The 16,621-nt window shown below is 46.4% G+C and overlaps 1 protein-coding gene across 1 annotated transcript in view; it reads left to right on the top strand.

Moving 5' to 3' along the window:
* The first annotated feature begins 7,109 nt into the window (after positions 1-7,109).
* Positions 7,110-16,621, top strand: part of VCP (valosin containing protein) — a 34,292-nt gene continuing 24,780 nt past the window's right edge. The window contains exons 1-3 of the mRNA XM_015828549.1: positions 7,110-7,229; positions 14,692-14,803; positions 16,037-16,209. Coding sequence (XP_015684035.1) covers positions 7,213-7,229; positions 14,692-14,803; positions 16,037-16,209 — 302 coding nt within the window. The 5' untranslated portion in view covers positions 7,110-7,212. The remainder of the gene's footprint in view (positions 7,230-14,691; positions 14,804-16,036; positions 16,210-16,621) is intronic.

The following is a 16,621-nucleotide window of genomic DNA, read 5'->3' as shown; positions in this document are numbered from 1 at the left end:
GTGTATTTTCACATTGATCACGTCTCCTCTTTTTTTTCTAAGCAGTGACTGGCAAACAGCAGATGGCAGCAACTAATTAATCTTGGAAAAGCTGAGGATTGTGCTTAGCTAATACTTCCATGAAAAATTGCCAGGAGTCCCAGGGTTACAGGGTAAACTGGGAAGTAGGGGGAAAAAAATGGGATGGCAAGAAAGGGCCAACAGCCAGGCCTACCTGGTGAAACAGAGGCCGGGGCGACGCACGTGAGCTGCAGCGAGCAGCCACAGAAGGCCCGGCGGTGGCCATGCAGGCTCCTCATCTGGAGGGGATGCTGTTTTAATGAATTTGTGTACTGGATTTGACAACAAGATTTCCTTAAGTTTTGTGATTCTGTAAATCGGGGGTCTTCAAACCTGGCCCTTTTGTGACTTGTGGACTTCAACTCCCAGAATTCCTCAGCCAGGCACACTAGCTGAGGAATTCTGGGAGATGAAGTCCACAAGTTATAAAAGGGCCAAGTTTGAAGACCCCTGCTGTAAATATTAGAAGGCGTTTCCTGGTAGCAAGAGCTGTTCCCCTTGAAAATTATAGTGGTATAACTTTCAGGTCAGTTCTGGAGGGCCACCTGATAGGGATTGCTTAGGATAGGGGTAGGCAACCTTGGCTCTTTTATGACTCGTGGACTTCAACTCCCAGAATTCCCGAGCCAGCCATGCTGAGGGAAAAAAGGTTTCCAAGCTGAGCCACGCTGGCTCAGGAATTCTGGGAGTTGAAGTCCACGACTCATAAAAAGAGCCAAGGTTGCCTACCCCTGGCTTAGGGGAGACTTTGCTGGAGATTTGAATTCAGAAGCAGCCCTTGTTAAAGGATCTGCTCCCCACTGTGCTAAAAGAATACCCAGTAAGTAGCAGTTTCCTGTCGGAAAAGAAGAGTGCTCCTTACAGATCGTGTTCAACTTGCAGCAGTTCATTTAGTGACCATTTAAAGTTACAACGGCACGTAACGATCATTTTTCATACTTACAACCCTTGCAGCATGCCCATGGTCACATGATCAAAATTAGGCCCTTTGGCAACCGGTTCATATTTATGACGGTTCCACCATCCCAGGGTCACGTGATCCCCTTCTGCGACCTTCCGACACGCAAAGTCAATGGGGAATCCAGATTCACTTAACAACCCTGTTATTAACCGGCTGCAGTGATTCACTTAACAATCGTGGCGAGCAAGATTGTACAATGGGGTAAATTCACTTAACAGCTGTCTTGCTTGGCGACAGAAAACATGGGCTCAATTATGGTCATAAGTTGAGGATTAGCCATATTTGTTCATTGAACAACAGTTGGTATTCTTTGTATGCCGCCCATCTCTCTCTGAAAAGCTGTGTTGGATACAAAAGCCCCCGTTCTCGGTGTTGGTGTTCATGGTATTCGAAGGAGAAAAGATGAAGAGATACCTCAGAGGCTAGTCAACCCCCAGTTCTGTCTCTGCTGCTCTTCAGAAGCCCAGAGATCCATTTAACCTACAGCAGGCCAGATGAGGGGCAGGGGCCGGGGAGACCCTTCCCCTCCTCTCTTTCTCACCACTTGCTGCCATGCTGATGAAGCTCATGGGGGCAAAGAGGTGGTGCAGCCACGCCCATTCTTTCACGGGTTGGCCAAAACCAGGCTTTTAGCTTTCATTTCGTGTAGTCTTGACTTTTGCTTGAGCAAAAGCCCCACAGAAAGGAGAGAATAGAAACTGAAAGGGTTCGGTTGTGATCTTGGCTGGTGAAATGATTTGCAGGGGAATTCCAGGCAGCGGGAAAGCCAGAGACTCTTAGAAGAAAAGCAGACATCCCCTCTCTTTGCCTGCATCCAGATGCTTCCTTTCTCCTCAATCCCTGTGACTTGGCATTTAAATTTGAGGCAACAGAGAGAATTTAGAACGTGGAGTCCAAACCTGGCAACTTTAAGACCTGTGGGCTTCAACTCTTCACCACCTATGCCGGCTGGAGAATTCTTGAGAATTGAAGTCCATGGGTCTTAAAGGTTGCCACTGTTGGACTACCCTGGTTAAAAAGACCCCTATAGGTCCCCCCTCAACAAACTGAAATGGTAAAAAAAAATCAAGCAATGTTTATTTAAAAAAAAAGCCCGAGATATACAGAAAAAAAACCTGAAGGACATAATTTGGAGGCTTCTTGTATTCCTAATGCATTTCATGGACTGGTGTGTAGCTTTCTCAGCTGCCAAATAATTATGGTGGAAATCAGTAGCCTGATGCAGAGGTGAAACAGAGCCCTTGCTTGGCAGCCACCCTGGAAAGAGCAAAACGAAGTGGGCAGCTTGAACCGGGCCCAGTGAAGGTGCTGCTTGGGGAATTGACATCCGCCCATCTTTAAATTGCTGAGGTTGAGAAACGCTGCAGTAGATCAAGCCCTCCATTCAATGGAAGGAAAACAGTATCCTAGATGAAGGGCAGCAAAGTTATTCTGGAATTGCATGTAGCAATTGGGGGGGACATGGGGATTGGCCTTAGTACAGGTAGCCCTTGACTTCATTTACTGACCGCTCGAAGTTGCAAAGGCATTGAAGAAAGTGACTCATGACCATTTTTCACACTTAACAACCACTGAAGCATTGTGATCAAAATGCACACGCTTGGTAACCAGCATTGTGACAGTTGCAGTGTTGCAGGGCCATGTGATGGCCATTTGTAACCTGACAAGCAAAGTCAATGGGGAAGCCAGATTCACTTAACAACTGCAGCGATTCACTTAACAACCATTGTAAAAAAAGTTAAAATGGGATAAAACTCAGTTAACAACTGACTTCCTTAACAACAGAAATTTTGGACTCCTTTGTGGTTATAAGTTGAGGAGCACCTGGACTTGCAAAATAGCAGGAAAAAATTCACTATAAGCACCCAGGAAAGAGGACTGACCAATTAATTCCCCCAAATCCAAGTTTGCTAGATTTTGTTGTATCAGCTCTCCTCTCTTTGCACAAAAACACTTTTGTTTTGTAAAAGAACATCATTCTTTATTGATGTTTATTATCCAGTCACATTTGGCCAATAAAGAATACTATTGTATTCTATTTTCTATTCTATATTCTATATCCTATATTCTATATTATTCATTCTATTCTATTCTATTCTATTCTATTCTATTCTATTCTATTCTATTCTATTCTATTCTATTCTTACTTTAATTAACCACCAAGAATTGTTGAACAAGGCAACAGGCCTACATTTGTTAAGGGAAAATAACAAGAATTTGGAATGGTCTCACAGGTCATCTAGTGCAGTGATGGCGAACCTTTTAGAGACCGAGTGCCCAAACTGCAACCCAAAACCCACTTATGTATCATCGGGTGCTGGGTGGGTGTGGCCCATTGGGTGGGCGTGGCTGCGGTGCTAACGGCAGACTGTGGGACTAAAAAGTTCAATCAATTCCAACTTGGCAGACTGTGTGGGACTAAAAAGTTCAATCAATTCCAACTTTGTGAGATCTTTTTTTTTTCCACGAGAAGTTTAAATTGATTGATTGAACCTTTTTTTATTGTTGCACACGGTGGAGGCCTAAAGCGAAAAGGTTTTATAAAACCCAGCTGAAGGCCTAGGACTGGGGCGACCGCACGCGCGCCCACAGAGAGGGCTCTGTGTGCCACCTGTGGCACGCGTGCCATAGGTTCGCCACCATGGATCTAGCGTTTCCCGGCTAAATGTTGCACAGGGACTCAAGAGTGATACAGAAACAAAGGTAGCCTGAATGTTGCTCTTTCTGGAGAATGCAAACAGGCAGAATAATAAGTTCACTGAATTACCTTAATACAAGAAGCAAATTTGGGAGCAAAACTACAGCTCAGTTGAGCCTCTTTCCCAATAAGAATGGAGTTCATCAAACTGCCTCCCTTTCCATATTTTGCTGTCTTATTCATCACTATTATTAGTGTCCAGATAGAGATGCTGAATTAAAAGGATTTTTTTTTCTGTGCAAGCATTGTTAAGTAAAAGCCAGAATGTTTCCTTTTGGGGTGGACTCAATGGGAGCTTTCAAAAGCCACATATCAGCCTTTATACTGTGCAAAATCAGAAAATACTTTCATTATTAGTCAGGCTAAGTATGTGATGTGAACACAGCCAGACTTTAGTCACATGTCTGGTGATTTCACCTTCACCTATAGGAGCAATTATTTTTTCCCCAGGCAGAAATCCTGGAGGAATTGGCAGTTGTTTCACAAATGACACTCAGAAATGTTGATTGGTAGGTGGAGTGATGCTTTAGTTTCACTTGTCCTTTTGAAAAAGTTAATGGATGACTTAGAGCAGGGATTCTTCACCTTCTATATCTTAAATCCTTCCATTAGATACCAGAAGCCATTATTTTCTGAAAACGTATACCTTTACAGGCATCCTCTTCTATTCAGATTTCAAAGTGCCTTAAAGATCTGGCTGATACCCCTTTCTTCTTTTACATTCCCCTCTGCCTCATTGTCCCTGTATCTTGTGTTTTTTTGTTTTATTTTATTTTCTGCATTGATCTTTTTTTTTTTTTACTGTTTTTAGCAATTGTAAATTGTCCAGAAACACAGAGAGTTGGATGGCATATAAATTTAATGAATTATTACTGTATTATTTACAGTCCAAATGCACTGGGGTTGGGTGGCCAATAAATTTAATAACATCTGCTTATTCCAAGTCTTTGGGAAGGATTTGACACATGGGTAAAAATGCCAAATCAAGTCAAAACCTTTGGCTAACTGGGTGACCAACCCTAATAAATAGTAATAGAAGAAAGGTTCTTTATTATTTGAAGAGGTGCAACATAAATGTGATTTGCTAAAGAGTGCAGCATGTTCCTTCAATTGAATAGTTTGCCATCATACAGGTAAAACATTCAGAATCAGCCTCAAGGTTGCTTTATGGCCTGTAAAGCATTTCCAATTGTTGTAAAATGTTGCCGCCCCCCCCTTCACATAACTGCATTTTGGCTGCTTGGCAATCAGCTCATATTTACAACAGGTTGCACTGGCCTGTGGTCACATGACCTCAAATTTGTGATTGAGAATGGTTTCGGATTATGACTACCATAAAAATGGCAATAAAATCAGGTCTGGTCATGTGAGTGCTTCAATTTACAACTTAAAATTCCAGTCCCAACTGCTGTCTTAAGTCAAGGACTACCTTAAATATAGCTCACCATCTCCTTGTTGCGTTCCTGCAAGGATATATGAACAGGGAATCCCGGCCTGTTCCTGGGGGATGATGGCCCTTATTTCCAGATAACATAACTGTCTGTGTCTAAAGGCTTACATCCTTTGTGCTTCAGAGGAGTGAACAAATTCTCAACAACGTAAGAAGCTGACAAATGATTATAAGGTAACATTTAGCCTTGGCTGTTCAAGACCCTAAGGAGACCAGAATGCAGTGTTTCTCAGCCTGGGCCATTTAAAGGTGGGTGGACTTCAATTCCCAGAATTCATTGTCTAATTTGGAATAAACAATTCACCAGCCAAAACTTCCCCCCAAAAAACAATGGTATTTTATTTTTACTACTTTGCAAAGAGGGTGTATCACATACTCGCAGGTACAGTAGACACACCTTAAATCAATATGCTTTCTTTATATTCCCTATCACCGTCACAAATTTACTTCCCACCTTTTCCTCCTTAGCCGAGTACTCAAATCATCACAACCTATCCGAAGCGCCTAGCCCTAAAGGGAATACATTATTCCCCACCCGATTACATCTCCCATTCCTCAAATTCTATCACTCCCTACCCTTATTTGCAAATTACCTTTTATAGCTATTAGTTCCTGAGGGCTATCTCTGAAACAACCATCATGCCAACTAATTATAGTTAAAACTGGCTTTGAGCATAGCAGGGGCCTCTGATCCGTACCGTTTCCATGCTTAAACAGAATTCATGAGATTAGAAACGTATACAATGTATTCTTTCCAAGGGTTAGCATGCCCTTCTACAGTTTATGTAAAAAAAAAAAAAAATTCTTTTCCCCACACACTCATCTTAAAATGGCCCAGATTTGAGAAATATTGGGTTAGGGCAGGGGTAGGCAACCTTGGTTCTTTTATGACTCGTGGACTTCAACTCCCAGAATTCCTGAGCCACTATGGCTCAGCTTGGAAACCTCTCCCTTTCCCCTCAGCATGGCTGGCTCAGGAATTCTGGGAGTTGAAGTCCACAAGTCATAAAAGAGCCAAGGTTGCCTACCCCTGCTCTTGGGAGTAAGCAACAGCTTCATCAAGGAACCACCTAAAAGAAAATACTCCCACCAATGCTGACAGGGCAAGTCATTAGTGTATAAACCAGGGGTAGGCAACCTTGGTTCTTTTATGACTCGTGGACTTCAACTCCCAGAATTCCTGAGCCAGTCCACGAGTCGTAAAAGAGCCAAGGTTGCCTACCTCTGGGTTAGGGGCATTGGGCGCCCCTTAATGTGTCACGAGGAACTTTCATTCAGCCCAGGAACGAGCAGAAGGCGGAGCAAGAGGCTGCCTGGCTCCAGGTGGGCGAAGGAGCGCCCTGCCAGCCTCCTCTCCTCGGACCACCCTGCCAGCGATTCCCACGGCTGCCCCACCACCGGATCTGCCGCCACCCGAGCAGCCTTCAGACACGAGCGATTACAAGGCCCATCCTCCCAGCAGCACATGCTCAGAAACAGGTTTCCAATTCCCCAACGTCATGATGCCACGCCGGCGGACTACTTCCGGGGTCGTCCACGGCCCGGCTCATCCCACTCTGGCACAGGGGCTTATTTCCATAAGAGCGCCGTCGTGCCAATCAATCTCTCCGTTTTTCGATTGGCTGCGAGTTCTATCGACGTACCCCCCCCATCAGCGTTGCGTCGCTAGCCGGAAAGGCCCTTCGAGTTGGCCTTTCGATCTGAAATCTTCCAAGCTCCGCCTCGGACGTCGGCCGATTTATCTGATTGGTCCGCTCGGTCGCCGGGCGGCTCTGCCTTCTTGGAGGAGCCCGCTTCCTCATTAGCGGAGGGCGGGAAGCCGTTTCAGCTTGGGGCTCCGATTGGTCGAGCGTGGCCGTCTCTATTTTTCGGATTGGTCGCCGCGCCACCTGTTGCTAGGCAGAGTGCGGCCTAGCGCGCCGGGCGGAGCGTCACCCCCGATGAGTCGGCGCTGATCGCTGAGGGGAAAAACCCAGCGCGGAGCAGGCAGAGCCGAAGTGACCCTCGCCGCCACCGCGCCAGCCCACATCGCCGCCCGCCGCCATGGCCTCGGGACCCGAGTAAGTGCCTCGACCCGACCCCACCACCAGCCACCGTCGTTGCCCCCACCCCGTGTCTCTCCGGCCCGCCCGGCCTTCCCTTGTCTCCGCGCCGGCAGGAGAAGAGCTGCGGCCGGCGACGTTGGCTCCGCGGCGCTGGTCTCCCTGCCCGGCCTACCGAGCGAAGCGCCGCTCCGCCTTTGTCTGCCGGCCGCGGCGCTTCTCCCAGCCGCGCCCGGAACGGCCTGGCGGGGCCCGGCATGCGGGGGCTGGCCGCGGCGTCCTCGGGGCCGGCTTGGAGGCCGGGAGACACGCCTCGCTGTGGGGAGCCGAGAGGGGGCGCTGGGGTAGCCCCCCCCGCAAGGAAAGCCTTCGGAGGGGGGATCTGGAGAGCCCGGTCGGGGCGAGGGGCGCCAGCGAGGCCTCCCTCGTCGCCTGCCCGGCCGGCGCCGGTAACCCTCGAGGCCTCGCCCACCCGGCGAGGAAGCGGCGTGACGAGGCCGGCGGCCGGGCCGGCTTCAGCCGGGCTTATTCGGGGAACCCTCCAAAACCTCCTGGAGTGGGCCGCGTGGACCCCACCCTCGCCCGGGGAGGCCATTGAATTGGGGTGGAGGGAGCTCCCGCCCCCGCCGCCTCCATTTTCTCTGGGCCCCGTGGGGCTTCCTGGTAGATTTGGCGAGGAGAGCCGGGCCTCCTGCCCCAGCCATCCCTCGGGTGGGCGCCGGAGATTCGTGGTTGCCCCAAAGGCGCTTCCCCCCCCGCCCCAAGAGACACCTGGCCTTTCTTGTTTTTCCTTGAAGACGTTTCGCTTCTCACCCAAGGAGCTTTTTCAGTTCAAGAACTTCTAGAACTGAAGAAGCTCCTTGGATGAGAAGCGAAACGTCTTCAAGGAAAAACAAAAGTCCAGGTGTCTCTTGGGGGGGGGGGAAGCGCCTTTGAGACTCCAGAGCAGTGTTTCTCAACCTTGACCATTTTAAGGCATGTGGACTTCAACTCCCAGAATTCCACAGCCAGCAATGCTGGCTGTGGAATTCTGGGAGTTGAAGTCCACATGCCTTAAAATGGTCAAGGTTGAGAAACACTGCTCCAGAGACTGTGCGGTTCCTTCCTGCCCCCACCCCCGAGGCCGGCCAGAGAAGGGACTTCAATTCCCAGAATTCCACAACCTGCACAATCACGGCAGGGAGTTCCGGGGTTGGTTTAGGGCAGTGCTGTATATCTCAGCCGATGATTAGATGAATGAGTGAGAAGACAACAGACACCCACTCTCTGCTTTGTGTAAAGTGCCACCCCATTGGGTGTACTTGGTTTGGGTGATTAGAAAGATAAGATGCTCTGCTCGGGCCTCAAAGCTAACAACGGGGGCTTTTACCTCTACTGACTTGGGTCAGAAGTGTGTTTTGGAGCCCTTGGGACTCTCTGTGCTTTGGCAAGCTTATTTATGTAGTTCGAGGGCACCAGTATTCCACAGTTCAGCCCTGAGCTACGTGCATTCTCTTCTGTCGAAGTGTGTTTTCTTGACTTGATTGAATTAGCAGAGGGTTGGTTTTCCTCCATGAATTTGGACTTGAAAATGTGGGTAATTAGAGGAAGAAGTTGCTTTGATTCTTGTCCATCTTGGCTTGTGGGAGTTGCTAGAAAAGGACTAGCCAAGCATACAATGGAAATGGTAAATGCCTCATTTGGACAGGTTCTCTTCTATTTAAGGTAAGTGGCATTAAGACATTTGTTAAAGAAGTTGCCTTTGCTTATCACCTGAGTAAGCCTAGATCCCTTTTAGTCATTCTTCAGTTTTTAGACAGAAATATTCCTAGTGGCTTAGGTGAATCGTTACAGTGAGAAAATAGGCAGGGGGTATCTCTCCCCATTGTTTCTTTTTGATCTCTTGGCAGAACGATTCTTTCTCTCTTGAGATCTCTGGACATTATTGTAAAAACTACTTTTTTTAAAGTAGCTCCAGTCATCCTTGTGTATCTTGAGTGTCTCCCAGTCTTGAGATTAAGACCATTTTCCCCCCAACTTAGTAAATGGTCCATGCTTGGACAGTGATTGGGGTGTATCTGTTGTGGTTCTGTTGGATGGCTCAGCAGGTTTGGATACGATTTGGCCATTATCCCTTGCAAAGGTTAGAAGCATAACAGATAGTTTCGGGCCTTCCTGAAAACAAATCTCGGTAGCTAGGACCATGGCCTGTGGCCAGTAGCTCACGAAAAGCTGCAGAATTCTCTTCTGTAAGACACAGGCTGTTCAGTTTTCTTTTGAAACTGCTGGGGAAGGTGATTCAGTATTGGGGGAGTTCCATCAGTCAACAGCCATCACCCATTTTTATAGTTCTTTTCAGTTTCAACCCATGGAAGCTGTTGACCAGAGCAGTGTTTCTCAACTCCTGCAGTTCTAAAATGTGGGGACTTCAACTCCCAGAATTTGGCAGCAAGCATGCTGGGGAATGCTTAAAGTTGTCAAAGTTGAAAAACATACAGATAGCAATGAGATGGGCATCAGCTAAGATGGAATCCTGACATGGCTTGATCAGTAGAGCTGATGAGCCAGAAGTTGAGACCTTGACTGGTCTGGAGTGAGTGGCTTTCCCTTTGAAAGGCCAAGTTTGTAATTTAGGGACTCTTCATAGACCTTGACTCTGACACCAAATGCTTTTGGCCGTCTTTGGTGGGTCAGCTCCATCTTATTCCTTGAGAAGTGAGACCTGGCTAAAATGACCCTTCATGTCTCAATTATGGCAGTGACTTCTTCACTGAGCTGCTGTTGAAGGTTAATCAAAAACTAATGTGGAATCACACACAATAGGTAATTTGATAACAGAAGCCGGGTATAAAGAGCATTGCATTACTTTTAGAGTGCTACATGGTTTAGAATTGGGAGATGTGGAGACCGCTGTCTCCCTCACATATCAATCTAAACATGGAGGCATATTTCTCAAAATGCAGCTTGCTTTAAAAGTCACAAGAACCGTTCCATGTAGAGTGAATTGCAGTAGTTGAGCCATGAAGTGATGAGGGGTTGAATGGCTGTCTACAAAAGTTTTCTGATCCACAGTTGGCACAAGATGTATTTGTGTAACAATTGTGCTGGCCGTGACCACCAATTGCACTACGCCAGGTTCTACTCTCCTAAAGATGTCTGTGGAGACTCGCCATCATCCAGGTCATGGCTGTCCCAAAGGTGCTTTTTCCAAGAACTTTTTGGATGAGAAATTAAACATTTTCAAGGAAAAAAATCAAGAAGGTCCACTCGCCTTTTTGGAAAAGCACCTTTGGGACAAGCTACCAAAATACATTGCAAGACCAAGAGTGTCATATCCCTCTTATTCTCATCCCACCACAGGTTATCTCCTAGGATGCCTAGTGCATTTTGTCTCCCATGCCTGGCTCAGGAATTCTGGGAGTTGAAGTCCACGAGTCATAAAAGAGCCAAGGTTGCCTACCCCTGGCCTAGATCCTGCTTTTCCTTCAGGATTCTCTATCTATTGGCCAAACACTTTGCAAGCTAGCTTAAGTTAAGGCAAGACTGGGAGTATGCAATAATTGCCTAAAACAGGTAGGCTGTGTGATTACCTCTGGAGGAGGGAATACCCCTTCCTGGAACTATGCAAATCAGCTTCCTGTCACTTCCCCGGCAGCTTTCACAGACCAGGTAAGACATGATTCAAGTTCATAGGTGGCTGCATTAATAGCTTGGACGACCCTGTCCAGTTCCTCAAGATCTATTGGCTCAAACGGATCTTAGGTAACTAAGCAAGATGACGCCCTCATCCTCTCGCTCAGCTGGCCTCCAGCTCTGACCAGATGCAAGCCATTTGATCCACCAGATGCTTCACAACAAGCTCAGTCACAGGGCTTTCAGTTTCAAAGCTGCCAGGCAGCCACACACACAGAGAGAGAGGTGGTTTGCTTCATTGTTCTTACTGCCACGGTGCAGAATCAGCTTTGAGAGCTTATCTATGTTTGTTAGCATTCATTTGCTGTTTAACTTTACGACTTGTGGACTTCAGCTCCCAAGAATCGAAGTCTGGCTGGCTGGGGAATTCTGGGAGTTGAAGTCCACAAGTTTTGAAATTGCCAAGGTTGAAAACCGCTGTTTTATAGCAATAGCACTTAGACTTACATACTGCTTCATAGTGTTTTACAGCCCTCTCTAAGTGGTTTACAGAGTCAGCATGGTGCCCCCCCAACAATCTGGGTCCTTATTTTACCAACCTTGGAAGCATGGAAGGCTGAGTCACAATTGAGCCAGTCAGGATTGAACTCCTGGCAGTGAGCAGTGAGCTAGCCTGCAATACTACATTCTAGCCACGGTGCCCCCATGGCTTCTGGTGTCGTCATCTCTCTAGGCATTTCCTCTGCTTCCTCTCCCAGAGCTCCTCGGGTTTGTGGGCAGGGACAGCCCACTTAATTATCTCAAGGGCTGTCCTTGGCTGTTTATGTAGTCAAAAAAATCTCACCGTTGAAATTACAGCTGAAGCAGGTGCTGCAGTGGGGGCAGAGCCCAGGCAGGTGTTAGTCTGGCAGTTGAATGCTTTTGTCTGGTTGTCTGCCCTGACTACCAGCGGGGAGTTGGCCTTCAAGCCTTCCCAGTTGTGAGTGGAGAGGGAGGAACTGAGCCTTTCAAAGCCAACTTTATGCAGTATCACCTCACACCTCCTCCGTGGGGTTGAAAACCCTTCCCTGATGAAAACCTACTTCTGTCTTTCATTTCTGATTTCATAGAAATCTTGCCTCTTCTCCATGGCTGCTTAAAGCCAGATCTGTTTAGAGAGGCTGCCTCGCGGGCCCAAGTGGGTTTACGCCCCTGAAACTGCTTCGCTAATCTGTACTGTAAAATGCCTTTGTGCTGCCAAGCACTCCAGATGGTCATTGGACAGAGAAAAGGTATAATCTGGCAGACTGACATCACCTAAAAAGTCAGAGCCTGCTCAACAAGTTCCATTACTGCTTCAGAAATGGAATAACTTGAAATTAGGGAAGGAAGGTACGGATGGGAGAGGATATTGTTAGCTCAGGATTGAGCCCAAGGTCGAGCCCAAAGATCCCATGGAAGGAAGATAGCTGCCAGCAGGTATTTAATACCATTATATATAGGATGGATGGCTCATCCTTGAAAAAAGTTAGCTCTTCACTCACCTCCTGAGGTTTAGTAGGCATTATGTTCTCAGAGCCTCAGAATAAATGCACAAAAGTCCTTTTCTGTCTATGATTTAATAGTAAGCAGGCAACCCAAAGAATCAGTCTGGGTCAGCAACACCTGCCTTAGAGAAAAGCCCAGCTTGAAGGCCCAGCTTCTTTTTATTAGCAAAAGCTTTCTTGCCATGTTAGCTGAGCAAGCGTAGCCGGGGGCCCTTGAATCAGATGCTTTCTGCCCCCAGGGATTCTGCCTTCTATTTTATCCAGGTAGTAACTGCCCTGGGGGCTCCAGGAAGAGCTTTCTGAGCCGCTTCAAGTCAACAAATCCCTCTAACCTGGTCATTTACTGCTGTGTCATCAGGGTTTGAATCACGGTAACAGCTTTTCTGTTGCTTGCCAGAGGCCCTTAAAACGATTGGGAAATTAAGATGGCCTTGGGTAAGTCAGAAAAGGGCTGTATTGATTCTCACGGTGTCCTTCCTGCATCTGCTTTATTTCTGTTTTATTACCTCAATTTGGCTGATGTTTTGATGCAGTCAACATCTCTTCCATATGGCAGTCTAGTTTGGCTCAGCTGGCTGTATTTGAGGGACTTGTATCCTCAGCATTTTTACCTTCTTACCTATCGCCCTGGAGACACTGAGTCAGATAACACAGAAGCTGCAAACCACGATACCTAAGTCAGTTTGGATATGCTCACTTCACGAGCTTTTTGCCTGTCATCTTAGTGGACTAAAATACTGTTTTAATTACTGTTTCTTTTCCTTATGACTGATGTCATTAGAAATCGGATCAAACACTTCAGAAGAAATATGTTAAGAGTAAAGGGGTGTACTGTAGTGTTTCAGCTTCTGCTTAAAGATAAAGTAACAAGTTTGTATAAGGAATTTAGTGGGTTTTCCTGATAGCCTGTTGTTGTTTGTGGCTGTGAAAGAGTTGCAGTAGACCCTTTTCAGTAAACCCCCTAGCCACTCACCCACCCAATCTTATTGGAGCAACTAATGATTGAGGGGCTGTACTTCCTTCCCTTGGGATCTTCCCTCTGTCATCCTTCTGGGCTCCAGCTTGACTGGGTCTGTAGTCTTTAATCTTACTCAGTTGGTTAAAGGAGACTTTACAGAAGCTGTTTGAAATTCAGCATCACGGAATCTGCAGGTGGAGTAAATGTCTACGGAGATTCTCCATCATCCAGGTCATGGTTATCCCAAAGGTGTATTTTCCAAAAGGCAACTGGACTTTCTTGGTGTTTTCCCTTCGAAAATGTTTTGCTTCTCATCCAAGAAGCTTATAGCAGTGTTTCTCAACCGTGACAATTTTAAGGCATGTGGACTTCAACTCCCAGAATTCCACAGCATTGCTGGCTGTGGAATTCTGGGAGTTGAAGTCCACATGCCTTAAAATTGTCACGGTTGAGAAACACTGGCTTATAGGATGAGAAGCGAAATGTTTTCAAAGGGGAAAAAAAAAAAACCAAGAAAGTCCAGTTGCCTTTTGGGGGACATGCAGGTGGAGTAATGCTTGATGGGACATGTACCAGAAAAAAAGACATGCCCTCGGAAGCAGGCCCATCATCCTCATGTTGTCAGCCTTAAATTGTTGCTTGAAGTTTTTGTGTCTACAATTGGAAGACACTTTTTGTGAGGGCACAGATCGTAGCTGTATGCAAACTCATGCTCAGGAGTTGGGTTGCTAGGGAGCCCTGTGCACCAGTGGAGTTGCACTTTCGCTTCCAGAGCAAAGGTTAGGCTCTTTATTAGTCACATCCTTTCAGAGGTTTGAACCGTGTCCACGTAGGTAAATGAAAGTGTCCTCCTTCCTTGGTCTGGTGATCCCTGAGCGCCCTCTCTGTGAGAAGTGCAAACAAGGATAAGAGTAGGAAGGGCTCCACAGAGGTCTGACATAAGCTCACCTGAAATGCCTTTTGGAAATTCTAGAAATGGTTTTTTTTAATGATGTAACTTCTTTCTTAAGACTTCAGTGAAAGAAAAAGTTTTGTCCATGTTTGAAATTGGCCAGAAATTCTCATATTGAGAATTAAATAAAAGTTTACTGCCAAAGGCTGCTACAAACATATTTTTTTTTCTCTCGTAGCAAAATTGCTAGTCATTTTTGCAGTGCATATTACAGATCTCTTAAGTACTGTAGTAAGTGATTTGCGAACACTTCTGATCAATAACTGCTTAGCAGAAACCCAATTGAAGAGCCTATTAAAATACTTTTAGTCTTTGTGTTGTATTAATATGACATGCTTGTTTAAGAATAAAATCAATAGCACACGAATGAAAAATAGAATGGGGTGTGGTTCTGTTTCTAAAGTTACCAGCAACTCTTTCCTCTGATTACAGTTCCAAAGCTGATGATTTATCAACTGCAATTCTGAAGCAGAAGAACCGGCCCAATCGGTTAATTGTTGATGAAGCAATCAATGAGGACAACAGTGTGGTGTCACTGTCGCAGGTGTGTGTGTGCTACATACTGTCATAGTATGGAGCTAGTCAGCAGATGAATGGAAATTTTCCCAGAAGGAAGCAAGCCTGCTTCTCCAAGCTGTTTGTGGGGGAGCTTATTGATCAGCTGCTCTGCTGTTGTCTGTTCCTTTTCTTTCTCAACAAAAATTTTGGCTCCTCACAATTGGTCCGTGCATGAGTATTTTTTTTTCACCCCTATTATAGCATAACAGTTCCTCCCTGTTGCAGAGGAGGGCAGCAGGCATCTCTCAGTGATCATTAAAAAGACTAAAAATATTGAATGATCCTTGAACAGTTTCTCCTCTCCACCATGAAAAGCTGAAAGATTTCCACAAGCCTCTGTTGTTTGGCTACTGGTGTTGTTCATGGTCAAAATCCTGGTTTACCAAAATACAACATGGATGCATATTTGAAAAGTCTGTCTCTGTAGTCTGGCATGATCAAAATGAATTTCCATCCTATAAAGGTGCTTGCCTTTCTTTTGCTATTGAGTTAATACAACTATTCAACTGTATAGGTAGTCCTCAATCTACAACAATTCGTTTAGTGACCGTTTGAAGTTAAAAAATGGCAATGAAAAAAATGACAATTTTTCACGTTTATGAGTGTTGCAGCATCCCCCTGGTCAGGTGATCAAAATTCGGACACTTGACAACTGGGTCATAGTCACGGCGATCCCCCTTTTGCAACCTTCTGACAAAGTCAGTGGGAAAATCAGATTCACCTGACAGCTGCATTACAAACTTAACAAGTGCAGTGGTTCACTTAACAACTGTGGCAAGGTCATAAAATGGAGCAAAACTCACTTAGCAAATTTCTCACTTAGCAACATACATTTTGGGCTCTATTGTGGTCAAAAGTTGAGGACTTACCTGTATTAACCCGTTCAGGATTTTTGGGGACCACAAACTCCCTAATTGGCAATCAGAATGCCCAAAGAAGACGTAATCCCATTCCTCTAGAGCGGGGGTCCCATCTGTCAGGTTGACCTAATACAGGGGTAGGCAACCTTGGCTCTTTTATGACTCGTGGACTTCAACTCCCAGAATTCCATGCTGGCTCAGGAATTCTGGGAGTTGAAGTCCACGAGTCATAAAAGAGCCAAGGTTGCCTACCCCTGACCTAGTAAGTTGAAGGGATATCAGTTTCAAGCAAGCAAAGTCCATTCCCGGATTCCCCGGTTTTGTATAGCTGTTTTTCTCTCCCCACTCATTGTTTCCAGGCCAAGATGGATGAACTACAGCTGTTCAGGGGAGACACAGTCCTCCTCAAAGGCAAGAAAAGACGAGAGGCCGTCTGCATTGTGCTCTCCGATGACTCCTGCTCGGATGAGAAAATCCGCATGAACCGAGTGGTTCGCAACAACCTAAGGGTGCGTCTAGGAGACGTCATCAGGTGAGGCTGCAAGAAGGACTCGGGTATTCTAAGGGTTTAATGCAGGGGTTTTCCAACTTGGCCCTTTTATGACTTGTGGACTTCAACTCCCAGAATTCCTCAGCCAGGCGTGCCTGGCTGAGGCATTCTGGGAGTTGAAGTCCACAAGTCATAAAAGGGCCAAGTTGGAAAACCCCTGCTTTAAAGAGTTTGTCAGGCTGACGAACACAAAGGCATCCGTGGCTTTGGGGTGGATTTCCATCAGTACGCTGATGATACTCAGCTGTACATTTCCACCCCAGGCCACCCCAATGATGCCCTTGACGTAATGGCCCGGTGTCTGGAGGCCGTACGGGTCTGGATGGGGAGAAACAGACTCAGGCTCAACCCTTCCAAGACTGAGTGGCTGTGGTTGCCGGCTCCCAGGTATGGT

The sequence above is a fragment of the Protobothrops mucrosquamatus genome, unplaced genomic scaffold (genome assembly GCF_001527695.2).
Source record: "Protobothrops mucrosquamatus isolate PMUCROS unplaced genomic scaffold, P.Mucros_1.0 scaffold4648, whole genome shotgun sequence".
Lineage (NCBI taxonomy): Eukaryota > Metazoa > Chordata > Lepidosauria > Squamata > Viperidae > Protobothrops > Protobothrops mucrosquamatus.
This window is presented reverse-complemented; position numbering and strand designations above follow the sequence as displayed.